Source organism: Typopeltis vanoorti, chromosome 9 (genome assembly GCF_054136105.1).
Source record: "Typopeltis vanoorti isolate ZY-2024b chromosome 9, IOZ_Tvanoo_1.0, whole genome shotgun sequence".
NCBI classification, from domain to species: Eukaryota; Metazoa; Arthropoda; class Arachnida; order Uropygi; family Thelyphonidae; genus Typopeltis; species Typopeltis vanoorti.
This window is the reverse complement of record NC_143557.1, coordinates 6,278,034-6,295,194: the sequence shown is the minus strand read 5'-3', so window position 1 is coordinate 6,295,194 and position 17,161 is coordinate 6,278,034. Positions and strand designations below refer to the sequence as shown.

Sequence of the window (17,161 nt, the reverse complement as noted above, 5' to 3'; positions counted from 1 at the left end):
AATATGCAAATACTGGTCATTGTGCAATATTTGACCTGAGACACCCCCTCCCCATTTTGAAGTCTTATTCGTGGAAAACCAGACATGGAAGGCAAGCAGAACGTTTTCTGAAGAAATATGGCTTATAACTGTATCCTTTGATCGGAAACACCTGGATTTGAATCCTGTCTGGAACGTGAAGAAATTTTATAAAGTGTTTTCAAGTAAAGATGAATTAGCTGCTCCCGGAAACTCCGATTTTTCATTCCAGTGAAAGGGACAAACTGGCATAAAAACATAATCATCCAACAGACATAATACACTGATCTAAGTAGCTTCAGTTTAAAAAACTTCAGTTTAGCTTCATTCAGGTGTTCACGGTTATTCATGGCTTAAGTTTGTAACGGTATTAACAACACCAAACAATTTAATCAAAAGATGTTTTCGCTGATTTTCAAATCGGCATCATCAGAGCACAACACACTTGTACACGCGACAGTAAGTAAAACAATAAAATTGCAGTGTACAAAAGATCTCAAGTCCTATTCATGGAGCCTTCTAATGTTGGAAAAGAATCATTACAGCTATGTGGGAGTTGTTCTTAGGATGACGGTCTCCCTAATTTTTGGCAAATTAATGCAACAATATTGTTCAGGTTAGGAGAATTCTTCAAAGCCATTGCTGACTCAAAAAATAATATTTCAGATCTGTAACAACTCCTAAATAGCACATTCGTTTTCTTCCATCTAATCCCGTGTGAAGGAGTGTCCAAAGCGTGGTCTGCCAGTCCTGACTTGCTATAATAATAGTAGGGAATGTATTTTTTATGTTCTTCCAGGCAGATGTTAACTGATCTTCCTGTTTGTTCATAGTAGGCCAAGTCATAGTCATAGGGAACTTATACACCCCTGGGTGTGCTAAAGGGTGAAGTTTATCCTCAGGCTAGTGGTGTCACGAACATTGAACTCCAAGAGGTATCTTAACATTCTGGACAATGCAATGCTTAGTGGCTTTTCTACTGACAATTGTCTCTTTTAGCTAGAGACAATGCACCATCATAAGGCTGCTGCTGTAATCGCGTGGTTTGTAGACATGAACGTCACCAAACTTGACGCCTCTATAGAGCCCTGATCTCATCCCTATTGAACATTTGTGAGATGAGTTGAAACGTCTCGTTAGGTCAAGGGACGTCCTCCCCACAACAGTCCAGGACCTCAGTACATGTCTACAGGAAGAATGGTCCAGAATTCCCATTGATCGCTGTCGTATGCTTGTGGAAAGTATGCCCGTAGAATTGCTGCAGTCATTGGAGTGAGAGGATGTCTTATTAAGGTGGGCACCATGGATGTTTGTTCCTCACACTATGGTATCAGTTTTAACTTCTTTCCAAGCAGCTGTATACAGTATATATATATATATATATATAAAACCAAAAAATTAACCAGACGGGTACGATTCTGGAAGAATGTAGAAAGGGATATGAATGTGGAACTATTTCCTAATTCGATTGCTAGGGACTGCAGTTTCCTAAATATGCACATATTGTGTTCTACCTGCATTGTCTGGTCCTCGTAAGCTGTCTCAGAGCTTTCAGTTTCCTATTTACAAGACACGTTATAGTATGCTATTCGATATCCCTCGTGTTTGACTGTGTACTTTTAATGAAAGGTCTGCTAAATTTGCAATCAAGCAGTATGCTAACATTACGTATGGATTTTGTAGCATAATGTATGATCTGATAATGCGAAGTACCAACGTCGATTTCTTCACAGTATTAGTCACAATCAGGAAGTTTCATTGATTTGCATCGATATCCACGGAAGACTGGATGATTTGGCCAAGAACTTAAATGGCACATGAATTATTAAGTCCATGATGTGTTTTGAGCATAATGCAATCGCGGAATTGGACGAATATTTGCATGCTTGGAGATGCTATAAAGATCATTTGAAGAGCACCGAGTAAAGAAAGTTTGCATCTTCAGCGTTTGTTAGCGGGAAAACCTATAAGTGTGTGCAGGTACACTTTATTTGCATAAATTATATCTCCAACGTTATTTGTCAATGATTGCTTACAATCATACATGGTGGCATCAAATAACTTTCCCTATTCGGAGGCATCTGTAGCTAAAACCAATAAACGGAATGTGATCAAATTTTATATTCAGGCTTTTGAAGGCATAGGGAGATGATTTCCGCGAAAAAAAGGTTTTGTACCAAAAGTCGCCGATAGGGAAAATTTTGGCGCTGGCGGATCCGAAAACAAGCGAATAATTACATTAAAAGCAGATAAAATGGAATAATAACATTTCGACGGTGTAAGCGACAGCCGCGTCACTCATTCCAGCTGAATATGTGGAACGTTACAATGATAATAATTAAACTAAAACAACACCTTGCGAGAGACACAGAAATTAATGTAGTGATTGAACCCACAGGAAATAATGTTTTATTCATCAGAATCAGGGTCCCCTGGACCACATACACGATTTTCAATGGCTGAGCTTTAACGTCTGTTGACTGCTGACCAATAACGTCTGTTACTGTCTCTTCTTGCACTGCTTTCCGTCCTCTGCCAGATCTAACTCCTAGCGATCCAGTTTCTTCAAACTTCTTAATCATAGCTCTCAGTGCTACAGCTGACATAGGACCTGTACGCAGGTTATGAAGCATTCTAAATTAGCGAAAGGGTGCTACGGCATTGCGCTGTTTAAGGTAAAACAACTTAACAAGTAAAGCACGCTGAGGCAAGGTAGGATGCATATTGAGCACAATTCTTCAGTCATTCGAATAACTGCGTGAACGTTCCCAATCCCTTTTTAAGTGGAATTGGTGGAGCTGCTCTCACGCACGCACAGTAAAATCTGCATAATCCTTTTTACCTGCGTTTACTGCAAATATTTGACTGCTTTCGGCTTCGCCAGCGCAAAAATTTCCCCTATCGGCGACTTTTGGTACTAAATCATTTTTTCGCGGAGTTCATCTCCCCATGCCTTCGAAAGTCTCAATATAAAATGTGGTCTCATTCCGTGTATTAGTTTTAGCTACAGATACCTCCAAAGAGCGAAAGTTAATTTATGGCCACCCTGTATAAACGTGCATTTCATAACAGCATTTTCGTACAGCGATATCATTTATTATATTAGCAAATAAACTATTTTTGTATTTCTCATTTTAACATAAAAATGATCCACTTGAATGAATTTTAATATCAATACAAATAAGAAATTTCATTAAAGCCAGAGGAATTATTATCATTTCGAATCGTTTCGCCAATTACGTTTTACCACACTGTCACTCTGGTTAGAGGTTCTAGTCCCACCATTTATACGGATGTCTGTGATTATATTTACATGTGAAATGAATTTCATCCTCCAATGTGAGTCCACCACTCACTTTCTGAAGGTCCAAAGTGGCTTGGAAACATTCATGTTTAATCTCATAGAGATAATCTAAAAGAGCAGGGATACTCGTAGCGATGTATCATAAGTCTATTCGGTTTAATTGCAATGCAATACGGCTTTATAACTTTTGGTGGCAAGATTATCAATTATAATAAACAACCAACATGAAAATAAAAACCGCCCAATTATAAAGAAGGAAGAATATAACTTTAATTCTAAATTATTTTGCCAATAAGCAGAGGAATTTCAAGATGGAATTTTTATTTATTTATTTTATTATTATAGGCCTGTGTATTTCCATGGAAATAATGTTTTCATTGTGTGTTAGGCCGCCAGATGACTTAAATTCGATTCTAGTTGCTGACTAGGGAACTTTTTTCTAAGCCTTTCTTCGACCAGTTTCCGAGTCAGTCGATCTCCGGCACGAGCAAAAGGGTTTCTGATCATGAAAACTCGGGATTTTCGTCCTGTCCAATTAAGTAAATCGACTATAGAACCAACACTATTTTAGACAATAACATATTGTGTTAGGGTTAGGAAACACGAGTTGGCGACAGATGTCAGTCGTTTCTTCATCGGATGCCGCTTATAATTAGTGATAGTCTTGGACCAGCTATCTCTGATTGGCTACCAATGAAGATTGAAATGCCCATTCAGTCTCCAGAAGTTGGATTAGGACTAAAAGGACAGCACCTACTTCCTTTAAGGGAATAAAAGGCCTTAACTAATTTTTTCCATTTTATTATTTATTTATTTTTCATTTGATAAACTTAGGATAGAATTAGAATTGGCTTAACAGAAATTTCTGTGCTGAAATGTAGTGAATTACTATAATTGTAGAATCACTTTAAACACGAATGAAAAAGTGCAGTATAAAGACAGATATAGAAATTTCCTCAAAACATATGTTCATGTTCATGTTTACCATTTCAGTTGTATAAAGAAAGAAATAATAAAGGGACCGCCTTATATATATAAAAAACCGCACTTGTATATTATAATTTCAAATTGGTTTGTCAATAAATATCTAATTACAAAGGGTAAAATCTTTATCAAGCAGGAAAATAGGACTAATTTTAAAGCGAAAAGCTTAAATCTGCGCTTTATGCATTGTGACAAATGAGCTGTACAAAGTAAATTACCTCTTATTCGTTTACAAGAGAGAGATTGAAGTTGTTCAGACCAGAATTTCCGATTGTACACATTTCCTTATGGATGTCTTAACGTTCTTGAGTAATCATATTGTTCAAGGATCCCTACCTAATGATGCTACATCTGCGACAATACGACGAGTGAGTTACAACGCATTTCGTGAAACTTTAATTGGCATTGGCCTTTCATATTCCACAAATATAATTTTTTCTGCCTAATTTTGGAACTATAAATAGCCTGGCTAAAATCAAAATTAAAACTTTTCAACTAGTGGGGAAAGAAAGAAAGAGTGATTATGCAAGGATGCCATTGATTGGTCAAAATGGTGCAATGCTAACCGCTGCGTTGAGGGTTTAATGTGCAATTCATAAAGGTAATTCCGTTCTTGTGAATCTGACATCTCGCAGCATTTGAAGGCAGTGGGTAAGGAGGAGGAACTGTTAGTAAGTGAGCAGGAAGAAGTATATGAGGATTGGTGGAAATATCTTGGAGGGGGTAGAGGAGATGAAAGATGCGGGAGTGATTGTGGACAAGAATCAAAAATATCGGGGACATGTTGCTGGAATTGTGAGAACAGCATAGCGGAAAATGGGAATGATGCGGTGTGCACTGACTTGTGTCAGTGGGTCCACTGCATGCAGGGTACGTATGGATTGCTGTGTACAGATCTGGTCACCTGGTTTTCAAAAAAGATGAAGATGTATCAGAAAGCTAAGATTGATTGTAGTTACTAGTGTTTGCAGACAATGTAGTCACTAAATTCTCCAAAATTATTACACTTAAAAATTGTAAGGCATCTCTTATTAAAAAAAAAACACACCCCACTGTTTCAAACCCCTTTCCAATATATGAATTTAATTGCTTCTTTCTTGTGAACAATACTGCTCGCTCCTGTCTCTTTCTTTCTTTCCTGATTGGTTTTCCTTTGACAAATTGACGATTGTCTTCCTCAGATGCTTTGTGATTGGTGTAAATTTAATGCAATTAAATCTAAATTTAATCTTTGTGGCTTAATTCCTCCACTATTTTTCAATCTGTACCTTAAGTTAGTCTCTAATGTCGTGATTTCTCACCGTTTGTCGAAACATCTTGGCCAGTCTTCGTCACAAGTCCATTTTTCTTCCAGTAAATTGTAGTAGTAACCTTTGATTCCGCTCCCCAAACGTTTATGTATACTGTATATATATAGAAAAGAAACAGGAATTATGACCTTATTAGAGCAGAAGATCATTCACGATTTTCAGTCCTCCCTCCCTCTGCACCAAGCCAACTTACTCGGCGGGAAACATCTTTTTTAGCCATTTTGCTCTGCAAAATGTGTTCCGACTGTTTCATCGAATCTCCCTAAACGCTGATATTACTGCTTGCTGTGGCTTCTAACCTGTGGTCATTCCCGTTATCAAAATATCTTCACGTGCTATTTTTATGTGGTTTTGTTCCTCATCGGAATTTTCCTTGAAAAATCTGCTCATGTAGTCCGATGAAATGTTAGCGGAACCCGACTTTCTCACACTTCAAAAGATTTTCATCTTTCCTTTTCTACCCCCCCCCCCCACCCTCAATGATATTTTCCCCTAGTGCCTTTCAGTCGAAACTACCAATGTGTTTCTTTCAGTCACCCCCCCCCCCCCAATACACACACACATGTACGCTGTTATTCAGCTTTCTAATCACCTTCTCAGAATGATTTAAAACAAGTCTTTGACGCAAAGTTATTGTTGCAGTAACCTTCGCTATTCGTTTACTTCCGCCACGTCTGATCGGGTGACTGTCACTCACTGCTCTTCCTTCCAGTTTGTGGAATATAAAGAAAAAAAAAAAACAGGTTGATTATTTCGCTGATGTATTTATTAAGAGATTCGGTTAATTCAACTGCTTACCTCATTTAAACGCCTCAAGAAGATGAAGATCCTCACGCTGTCAACATCTCTAAGCAGTTTTGTTAACTATTTTAATCGCAATACAAGACTGCCTTTTTTATTTAATCGTTATTTTATTTTGGAAAATATAAATTAATTTACATTTTTAAAAATAAATTTAAAGTAATTTCCAAAGTTCTAAACAGAATATTACTTTCAGATGATCAGAATTATGTAAAATTGAGCGAGGAAGGATTCGGCGACTAAATACTCTGAAACGTGTATTCGCTCTACTTTCGAATCGGAAGGCTCTAAAAACAGACTGGTTCCTTAATAACCTACAGATGAGATCTGCTATTTGTCCCCCCCCTCAAATACTCCAGTGTTTTCATTACATAAAAATTTGGATCATCTGTAACTTCGCCCTCTTACAGACCTCTTCGAATCTTTTCCGTGCTGAAAGGGGGTTTCCACTGACGATGTCATCATAGATCAACGTTACAGCAAACTTCCCTTACTGGAGGGATTTCCTTTCGTTAGCGCACAGCACGAGCATCTTTTTCATGTTGTTGTCGGGTTTGTGTTTTACTTGCAAACTACGAAACGACGGATTGCTAATGTATACGTTTCAATAATGCGTGTTATTAACTACACCTCGCAGCCAGTCTTCCCAGGTGACGTTTATCCTCCCGCTACGGACATGTGACGAAGTAGCTGATTAAATTCACCTGTTATCGGTATACAGTCCTTTAGTTCGGAGTGACTGCGTGCACGAAGTGTCAGAGACAACATGACCGACAACAACGTGTCTCTTCAGGGTATTCAAACTTCCGAGAACAGGGAAGGTATTCCAATTGTCCCCGCCGAAACGGAAGCAGCTGAAAGTAAGAAGAAAGAACTGTCCCTGGTGACTGCTTCCGTGTTCATCGCAGGCGAAATGGCAGGAAGCGGAGTTCTCGCTCTTCCTAAAGCGGTTGCGGGCATGGGTGAGTAAGAATAATAATTAAGGGATTTTATGTAAGCCAAGTATGAACGCACCCCTTTTCAAAAGGAGTACTGGATTGCAATGGGGAATCGAGTGAACTCTTCGGTTGTCATTAAGCACGAAGGGCGGGAATCACATGTTCTCGCTTTCTGTGCTGGCGGATTAGCTCAAGACAGGGGCATGAAAGAAAGAAAAAAACAGTTTCGACATGATAGTTCGCGCAACTAAAATTCAAAGACGAATGACGGTATAGTCTTTCTCCCCACAAAGAGAAGTCCCTGACCCGAGAGTTTATCCAATTATTTTTCTCCTTGTTTGTTTTGTTTTTTTTTTTTGCAATGGGGAGGGCCACTTAATTTCTATCGCAACACATCGAAATAACGCTTGTCTCCGCGAATAGATCCCTCACCGTAATCAATTGACACGTTGCTGCTTCTAAGAAAGCTTCCGCAAGTGTCCAAACGCTTTCTCCACAGCTACAGAAAAGAAATTTTTCCACCTTCCCTATCCGTTTTATCTCACGCCAACGCATCAAAAGATGTCCGCTTATAAATTTTATTGTTCGTTTTTATCTCGAGATACGATAATTTGGCTCATGTGACACAGAAATAAAAAAAAAAAAACTTGCTGTGCTTTCAGATGAGACGGCTAGATAATGCACGGCAAATAAAATTTAGTGAAAATCGGTTTATTTTCGTCGGAACGAAAGAATTTTTGCACACATGAAAAAAAAGTGACCAGAAAATCACTTCTTTCCAATAGTAAGATGAGTTGCGGCGATTTAGTTACAAATATCGATGATTGATGCTTTTTTTATTTTATTTATTTATTTCTTTTTGAATAACCGACCTTCGTGCAAAATTCTGCATTGCAGTAAGAGCGGATGTACGCACCCGTGAAGTTCGTCAACTGGATTTTCGCAGGGAGAGATTTGAAAAGTACTTACTGTGAGGAATAAAGGGGAAGCAAGGGAAAGAATACAGACCCTAAGTGAGAATTGTTATGGTATTATCCTAGCATTTCTATACTAAAATTGATACAAGCTAAATTAATAAACCCGGATGGCAGCCATTTTTTCCCTTTTATTGCTTGAAAATGGAAACTTGAAAAAAAATCGTTCAACTACGTGCTAACTAACAATTACGAGGTTGATGTTGAGCGAGATTCGCGCATTCCACTGGATTAGTTTTAAATGAGTTTTAAATGAGTTCACACTCAAACGTAATTTTTAAGTAATACATGTAAGCCAAACAAATCCACGCTACAACGAAAAAAAAAAAAAAAAAAAAAAATTTTAAGCATCTGTTGTATCACTATGAACCAAATCAATGAAGTTCGCAGTCTTTGACATTCGCTGCAAGTCGTTAATCACAGTTAATTAAACCTTCATAAAAATGAAACTTTAGGGTTGCTTTCTGAACGAAATGAGAACCGTTAGAACGTATTAGAGACCTGTCCCCGACACATTTACTTTCTCCGTGTTTCGTTTTGATAAAATGAGATCTGTTTTATTTCAATATTCTTTCGCATAATGAAAGAGCTCTGTGAATAGGAATGGTGTGTACTTCGGCTGAGTGAAGCCAAGGAACTATATCATATTTAATGGTTGCTCTTTCTGTCTGATTTTCTAGATTACCCAGACTCGCTCCCAAACTACTCCTCGAATGAAGGAACAACAACAAAAAGAGATGCCTTTCTTTCGGTATCGCTGCTGAAGGTAATTAAATGCACTCTCTTGGATTGCCGGGGGGGGGGGACTCAGCTTTGCACATCAGTTATTGTGCACTTTTTCATTTACATTGCATCAATACAATCGGCCGTAAATATTCCTCAGCAACTGCAAATAGCGAGAACGACGCTCATGTTGGTCTCTGGTTGGAAAGAGCAGCGTTGGAATCTTACTTGAGGGCAGGGCTGCCACCCCTTGGGATTTTTAATAAAAAAAAACTCCCAAAATCTTTGGAAATTTGAACAAAAGTTTGAATTTTAATATTTTTGTCATATTTTACTATTATATTCACGAATTTTTTTTTTTTTTTTTTTTTTTTTGATAAATTAACCGTTTTTGCCCTGTTCTGGTTTCGTTTTCCCTTTCTTATCCCACAGGTTTTACATCGTTACATACATATAACGCAACCTCTTGCAGTGTTATCGTAGAGATCCTTGTGCTTGTACAGTGTTTGACAACTTGTTTAAATTATCAATATTTTTACTTATTTTCATATTTATGATACTTCCAATCCAACCATATGGAGCCATCAAAGAAAAAACAGAAGTGGTATTCTCGAGCATTTAAAGAAGATTGGTTAAAATATCCTGAATTAAAAGATTGGCTGCAGCAAGACGTGAACAGCAAAGATACCTGTTACTGTAAGTGTTGCAATATTACATTTAAAAACGCAAATAAAGCATAAAGATTCAGCCAAACATAAAAGTAATTATCAGTCTGCTAAGTCGACAGCTGTTATTACTCAATTTCTTAATAAGAAAGCGTCAACAGAGGATAAACAATTAGCTAGGAGTGAGTTAATAATCGCTAGCTTCTTTTCTGAGCATAACGTCCCATTTTCTCACGTTGATCATTTTGTAACGATGTGTAAACGCGCATTTCCGGATAGCCAAATTGCTGGAAAGTTGGCAATGAAGAAAACAAAACTTTCTTATGTTATTCAGGATGGAATATCATTCCATGAAAAGCCTCAGCTTATCGAAATATGCAAGCATCAAAAAAATTCAATTATAATGGATGAGAGTACAGATATCTTCGTCACTCAAATCTTGACTGTTGTACGGTATTTTGATACAGATAAAAAAACATGTAGTTGATGTTACTAGACATAGTATGTGTAGAGAACGGAAGTGCTAAAAGTCAAAACTCTTCTGCTGGATCATGGCATTCCCCTTAGCAATATCATTGGGTTTGGTAGTGATAACTGTTCCTCCATGATGGGCGTTAACAGTGGATTTCAGAAATTGTTGAAAGATGGCGTCCCATCTGTTTTTTTTTTTTTTTTTGATGGGTTGCGTTTGTCATTCATTTGCTCTATGCTCTAGTCATGCAGTCAGTGTTTTACCCTCATACTTAGAAGCTTTTCTAAAGGATTTAACCTCCTACTTCTCCCGCAGTGCTAAGCGGCAAAGAGATTTTGTACCCATTCAAGAAGCTGCTGATATAGCTACACATAAAATTCCAAAATTTGCTCAAACCAGGTGGCTGTCGAGGGAAAAAGTGGTATCAACTATTTTAGAACAGTATGATGCATTAGTTCTATACTTTCAAAATGAATGAAGGACAGATAAAATTTATGATACACTTACTGACCTTGGAACCAGACCAATGCTTTTTTCTTTCAGTATATTCTTGAAAAAGTAAATACATTAATATAGATTTTCAATCAGAGCATTTCAGGTTACACCAACTATTTCTAAATGTATCAACAGAATATCTCAATTTACTTAGTTGCTTCATTAAAGATGAGATTTTAAGAACAGCTAAATTATCAGAAATTGATCCAAGAAACCAAAACAACTATAAAAATGTCAGTGATATTTACTTCGGTGGTAGAGCAATGGCGCACTTAATTAGAAACCCTTTCGAAGATAACTCTATTTTGTTGAGATTTAAAAATGATTGTTTAATGGTTCTTGTGGAACTTAGTTCGCAAATAAAGAAAAGATTTGTCTTCGAAGAAGACAGTATTGTTGCAAAATCACGAATCTTGAACCCGAAAGTTGCTAGTGACCCTATCCAGTCACCATCTACCATGATTCCTCTTGTTGCTTAATCCCCCTCACTTGCTGATGATATTAGGTTATATCAAATAGATGATGAGTGGAGAAGTTATCGTCTCGTAGCATCAGATCTACCAATTCCTAAAGATATTGGCATTCATTGACTGACATAAAAGATGGCATGAATAATAATAAATATGATTTACTGTCATATTTTATGACAAATCTTACTATTCTGCCGCATTCATCTGCATGCGCGGAGCGAATTTTCTTACAAATGAATTGTATTAAAGCAAAATTAGCTAATTCATTTAAAACAGAAACCGTGAGAGACAGAATCCTAGCAAAGCAGTGCTTAGCGAGACAAAATGCAACGCGTACTTCTTGGGAGCCAGCCCAAACATTAATCAAGGAGTTGGAAAGTCACACAGTTCTTCTGGTTCCCATCAGCCATACGGCCGGGGGAGGGTAGCTATCTGCTACCATTCTAGGGAGAGATGATTATGAGCAAGGTGGTTTCCCGTTGCCTTCCTTGCCGTTAGTATTTATGACTGTAACCTGTGTGTTCACGGGGCCGGGTTTGCCTGCTTGCGGGATGAAAAACCCCAGATAAACTGGCGGAAAAAACCCTGCTGCCCAAGACCGGCTAACTTGGCTATGGCTGAGGAAGATCCTTAAGCTCCTGACGTCGTGGATGGGAATTGAACCTAGGACACTCCTTCCCCAGGCATATGGTTGCGAAGCGCAAAGCCACTAGGCTAACCGCGCGGACTCACATTTTTATGTCTATCGCAATAGACATAAAAATCGACTTAATACCGAAAAGCAGCAAAGGGAATGTGATCAATTACCAGAAGATATTGGCGAAGAAGAAGAGGGAGGAAATGTCAATTAAAGTAAGTTAATACATGTATTCTTCGTATAATGTAAACTTATATATATATATTTTTTAAATGAAAGTATACTTTTACAGGGAAAGAGAGAATTAATAAAAAAAAAAAAAAAAAGGAAATTTTTAAGTCATTTTTCTGGTAAGTTAGTAGGTAACTATTTAAATGTCAATTTTTTGTATTTAATATTATGTTTTTAATTTATGTGTAATGTTTTAATTAAACCATGCAGAATTATAAATTAATAAAGGCATATTTAAGTGCATAGTTTGAGTTTTTTTGCATATTTCGGATGTTTTAGATGTTTTTAGTGTATACTTGGACGCATATTTTTCACTTTTTTACGACCTAAAAAATCCGAGCCCTAGTTATTACTACCTGGGGAATTCTTGGGTTTAATCTGGGAATTTCGAAAAAGGCGAGTGGCAGCCCTGCTTGAGGGTTAACAACCTACATGAGGGCTTCTGAATTAGTCGGTTTCATACGAAGGTGGAAGGGTTTTCTTCCCTCCGTAAACTCCATTTTTTCTTTCTGCAATTTTCATCCGACATAACGCTGAACAATTCAATACATTTGGAAAATAATGCGGAAAGGCAAACCAGAAAATTCCCTCACGAGTTCACAAGCAGTTTGTCATCAAGGGATCTTCGTGTATCGACAATGCAGCAAGAAACCGCAAGGAGGATGTTCAAAATAGTTGACACTGGATAATAGTGTAACATTGATTCCCCGAGTTCGTCTACCGTGCTCTCATGATGCTCACGCAGCGACGGATGCATGCTGAAGTTTTTGGATCGGGAAGGGCGAAAATATTATTATGCAACTGAAACGTGTCGCTGTTATTTCTTCAGAGGATTTCCCCCTCTCCTTCCTGGAGTGAAAGCTGCTTTCTTTTCCACGCGGCAGGGATAAGTCGACTCGGAAGCTGCTATAGTATGCCCACAGATACGAGACCCTTCGACACGTCTGCGCATGGAGAATCCATTCCGATCATAGGGTAATCAATCCGTCTTCTGGGATGAGTGGTTTATTATTACACGTCGGAAAATTAACTTCTCTTTCACGATCATTGTAGTTTCTAAAGTGGTTTTGCTTGTACAACAGTTGAGAAATTTTACCTATAAAGCACGTGATTTCGCATGTTGGTGACCAATTCGTACATCGCCTTATTTCTTTCTCCCTTTCAACATGAATGGACTCTTCTTGGCACAGATCCAACGACCGCTCTCTAAAGTGTGGGCATACTATACAAAGGTAACTTAAAGCGTGTTAGCTACGTCTGCCATTTGAACGCGTGTTCTCAGGAGAGTTGTTTGCTTCAGGATGAAAGATTAAAAAAAAAAAAACTTATCTTGATCCCGTCTGAGATGAAGTAGCTAAAGGGTGCATTGCTCATTGGATTCGCCCCACGAACCTTCAGACTCTACTAACACTCGACCTGCCACGGGTGGAGGGATTCGTTTGTTCATCTTTTGCTTACGACATAGAAATGAAGAACTGCTGTTAATGTAACCTCTCGAATCCCATCTTCCTGCCTTCGTCGTCCTTTCTCCAAACACACTCAATTAACAGGCATCCTACACCCACCTCATAGCTTTATTTATTTCGCCCACAGTTTTAGCTAACTCATTTCAATCCTTCTTTTGTAGTTTGTTCGAGTCTTTCGGGACCTCCGTGCAAATTAAATGTGTAAGAACATCATAAAACGTCTTCAGATAAAATTGACACCGAACAAACCAAAATTCGTGTTTTGTGGTTTTCCGTGTATTAATCAGTTCCACTTTACACCTCCTTTCGGGTTCAATCCCCCCCCCCCCCCCACACAGTGAATGACGTACACGGTTTCGCTGTGACAGTTTGCATGCGATAAGGTTCGAACTTGCGAGGAATGCTGCATGAGCGTATTTGGTGTGCATTATTTTGAAAACAACCTGTGCTCAGTACTCTGTTTATCGCCCAGGGTGGTCACGAGACATATCAGGTTTACGTTTGATAAACATTTAATGCGACAGGATTTTGTCGTTAGTGCTTTATCATGTTATCATACGTCGAGAACTTATCACATGTTAAGAAATCAATCGAACCACAACACCTCTTTCTTTTGTGACTGTAGTTTATTTATTTTATTTTTTTTTTGATTAGCAGTGTAAAAAAAAAACTGATTAATTACACAAATAATTTCAATAATTAATATTCAAATTTCTTAATTCCTCATTTTCCATGCGAAAGTATTAACACCCTCCCCTCGAAAGGATGCGTTTTTCCCTAGGAAACGAAGAGGAAGAAGACGTACTTTTCTTTGATTTATTTAGGAGAAACTAAAGAACTGTCAGGTGCGGTCTGTTCTAAAAGGAACCCTGTTCAAAGCAGCAACGAGAAAACTTTTAATTCATCTACGGGAGGTCCATTCACTCAAAAGAATGAGAAATCACACTTGTAGCTAACAGCATGCCCCTCCAATAAAATAAATTAACGATATTATTAAATCATTTACGAGAAATGATCAGCGTGTATCGTTTTATAATAAATTTCTTCCGCGACAAACACACGGAAGCTGAAATTACTGATCTTGTTTATAATAAAACAATGTCTTATGCATTCCTTTCCTGCGTATTTATATACAATGCGGATAAATAGAGGCAACTTGGTGCATTCTCTAAGCTCCACAGTATCTATCCCCCTAAAGAAAGAGTACGTACTGATACGGTGATGCTATTGCAGTTAAGCGAACATCGTTTCGTTTATATCGCAGGTTAATCTTTGAGTTTTTACTTGTTTAGAACTTCCCTGATGTTCTCGTCATCAAGAGCGCAGAGATCAAGAGAACCCATTAAGGAAATCTGCAGATGCGTGTAAGTGAAGGACTTAGAATCTGATAGCATTCACTCCTATCGCGTGCCATCGTTTTCATTCGCTGTGGCATTCTGATTTCTTAGTCACTTGTTCCAGAAACAAGATCTGGCTTGGCCTTCCCCGCTGTCTCTTCCCCATCGCATTTCCTTCAGAAATCTTTTTTCATAAAATTGCTGCGCACACCTCAGAAGATGTCTTATTCACATATCTCTACGATGTCGGTTATGAGTACACACGAGCGAAGTTCGGATTTCTGTGCTTGTGGACAAACTTTTTGTTGTTGTTGTTAAAGTGGAGCCCAATCTACGGCTAAAAATAACAAAAACAAACCAGGATTTCTTAGACCAGGATATTTACAAACAAACTCAACAATTTTTAAGTTGGTTTGCAAATATTTTTTTTAAAACTTCGCCCAAATTTCCTTTGCCCGAGAGGCGATGCGCCATCTTAGAATATCAATGTTCTCGTCATCAAGAGCGCAGAGATTAAGAGAATCCCATTAAGAAAATCTGGGAATGTGTGGAAGCGAAGAACTATATTTTTATTTTCCATATTTTTGTTATCATCCTGCTATCAAGGAGATCACGCCTTCATTTGCTACCTTCTTTCATTTCTTGTACCAAATCCAACTGTTTAGTCTTCTTTCCCTTCTATAACTACTGCGCGAACTTTCCCATTAATCCCAACTTCCCCTCGTGTATCACACCGCGTCTACTTCCTCTTCTATATCACATATTGCCATGTGCACTTGTAACATAGCGGCGTTTACTTGCCGACTAGCCACCTTAACTGCGATTATCCTGTCACAGGAGGAGAGTTGAACTGCCTTTTCCCGTATCGACCTTCCCTAGATCAGTCGCCTCATCTTTTCCCCCATTCTAACTTGACGAAACCCCCGATTACTAAATATTTTACATAAGCAAAATCCGAATCATGTTTAATTAGTTTCTCTAATTCCATAACTCGTCAGTACTTTTATGCTTTTCCAAACAAGGAAGGGGGGGGGGAGAGACAGCAAACAGAGGATCATGGAGAGAGAAGCCTCTCGTCGGTTAGCGTAATTGTATCGAATTTAGATTTCATGGGTTTGTTAGTTTCGTTTTTTTTTTTTTTTTTTTTTTTTTTGCGGTTTATTTCTTTTCTCTATTCTGTCCGATTCATTCATTCTACTTGCGTAGAATCCGCCACTACTTGGGAGTTGAGTTCTGTAAGAGAAATTCGTACTTATCTTATTGTAAATGACGGCCGAGTCAACAACAAAAAGCCACGAGGCGAATCTCCGTTGATGGTGTTTTTCGTCTGTGTTTCGTGGGATGCAAAACTCTTCCGCCACCACCGCATGAGACCGGTGAACTCGTCTAATCAATCGACGGCGAGCCCTTTATAATCATTCCGTCTGACCTTGGGTGGATTCAAACTCCACAGATTTTCAACCGAATCGCAAACGTTAAGACGCCATCGTGACTTCATTACGGATGTACGAGAGAAATGCAACCCTTTAAGTGAAATCTTCTTTGGCGAATTCATGCAGCTTGCTAAGCGCGACGTGGGCATCCATCTCTACTGAAAAGATTTGCGTGTTCTTGGTTTGAACGCAGATGTCGATGCAAGTGAGAACTGTTCTTTGCGTTTGAAAATCAGGTTGTTGAGTTCGCTCGTCAAGTTCGACACCCCATCCTTACTTTCAGCTGCGTGGCATCACTTGGACCACTTTTGAAATTCTTATTGCGTCATCAATAATTTCGTTCTTTGGAATAAATTTTTCTCTTCCGCAGGATGGACCGGGATTGTGATTATCGTCGTATGTGCTTTGCTTTCCCTCTACTCCGGAATCTGTCTGGGGCGTTGCTGGTTGATCTTGGAGGAAAGATACGTCGAATATCGAGAGGAAAAGAATCGCTTTCCGTATCCGAATATTGGTGCTCGTGCAGTACATCCGTGGATGAGGTAAGCCATTATGTATCAAAGCGCCACGATCTCCCAGAAGAACCGTTTCCCACTAACGACCGCTTTTATTTTATTTTTAAATGAAATCCATCTTGGAATTTCAAGTATTATTTTTTTCCCCGGGTTTAAGGGAAAGCTCTTTCCCTTAGACACCCTTTCCAGTTTTTAAAAATTAAGTATTGCTATCGTTTTTCTTTCTTCTTCTTCTCCTACCCCCCCCCCCCCCTTCACCTTCATTTACGCTTGGATTTTGTTCGGCTTCTTTCCCTTCCGACAATACGACCTCATTAACTTCCGCGTAAGGCTGTAGATCAAAGCAAAATATCTCGCAAGCGCTGCTCCGTGGATATTTAACAGAATG

The 17,161-nt window shown here is 38.5% G+C and overlaps 1 protein-coding gene across 1 annotated transcript in view; it reads left to right on the top strand.

Annotated features, from left to right (window-relative positions):
• Positions 1-7,158: 7,158 nt before the first annotated feature.
• Positions 7,159-17,161, top strand: part of LOC150102862 (uncharacterized) — a 28,736-nt gene continuing 18,733 nt past the window's right edge. The window contains exons 1-2 of the mRNA XM_090397993.1: positions 7,159-7,379; positions 16,629-16,800. Of these exons, the coding sequence (XP_090254119.1) occupies positions 7,184-7,379; positions 16,629-16,800 (368 nt within the window). The 5' untranslated portion in view covers positions 7,159-7,183. The remainder of the gene's footprint in view (positions 7,380-16,628; positions 16,801-17,161) is intronic.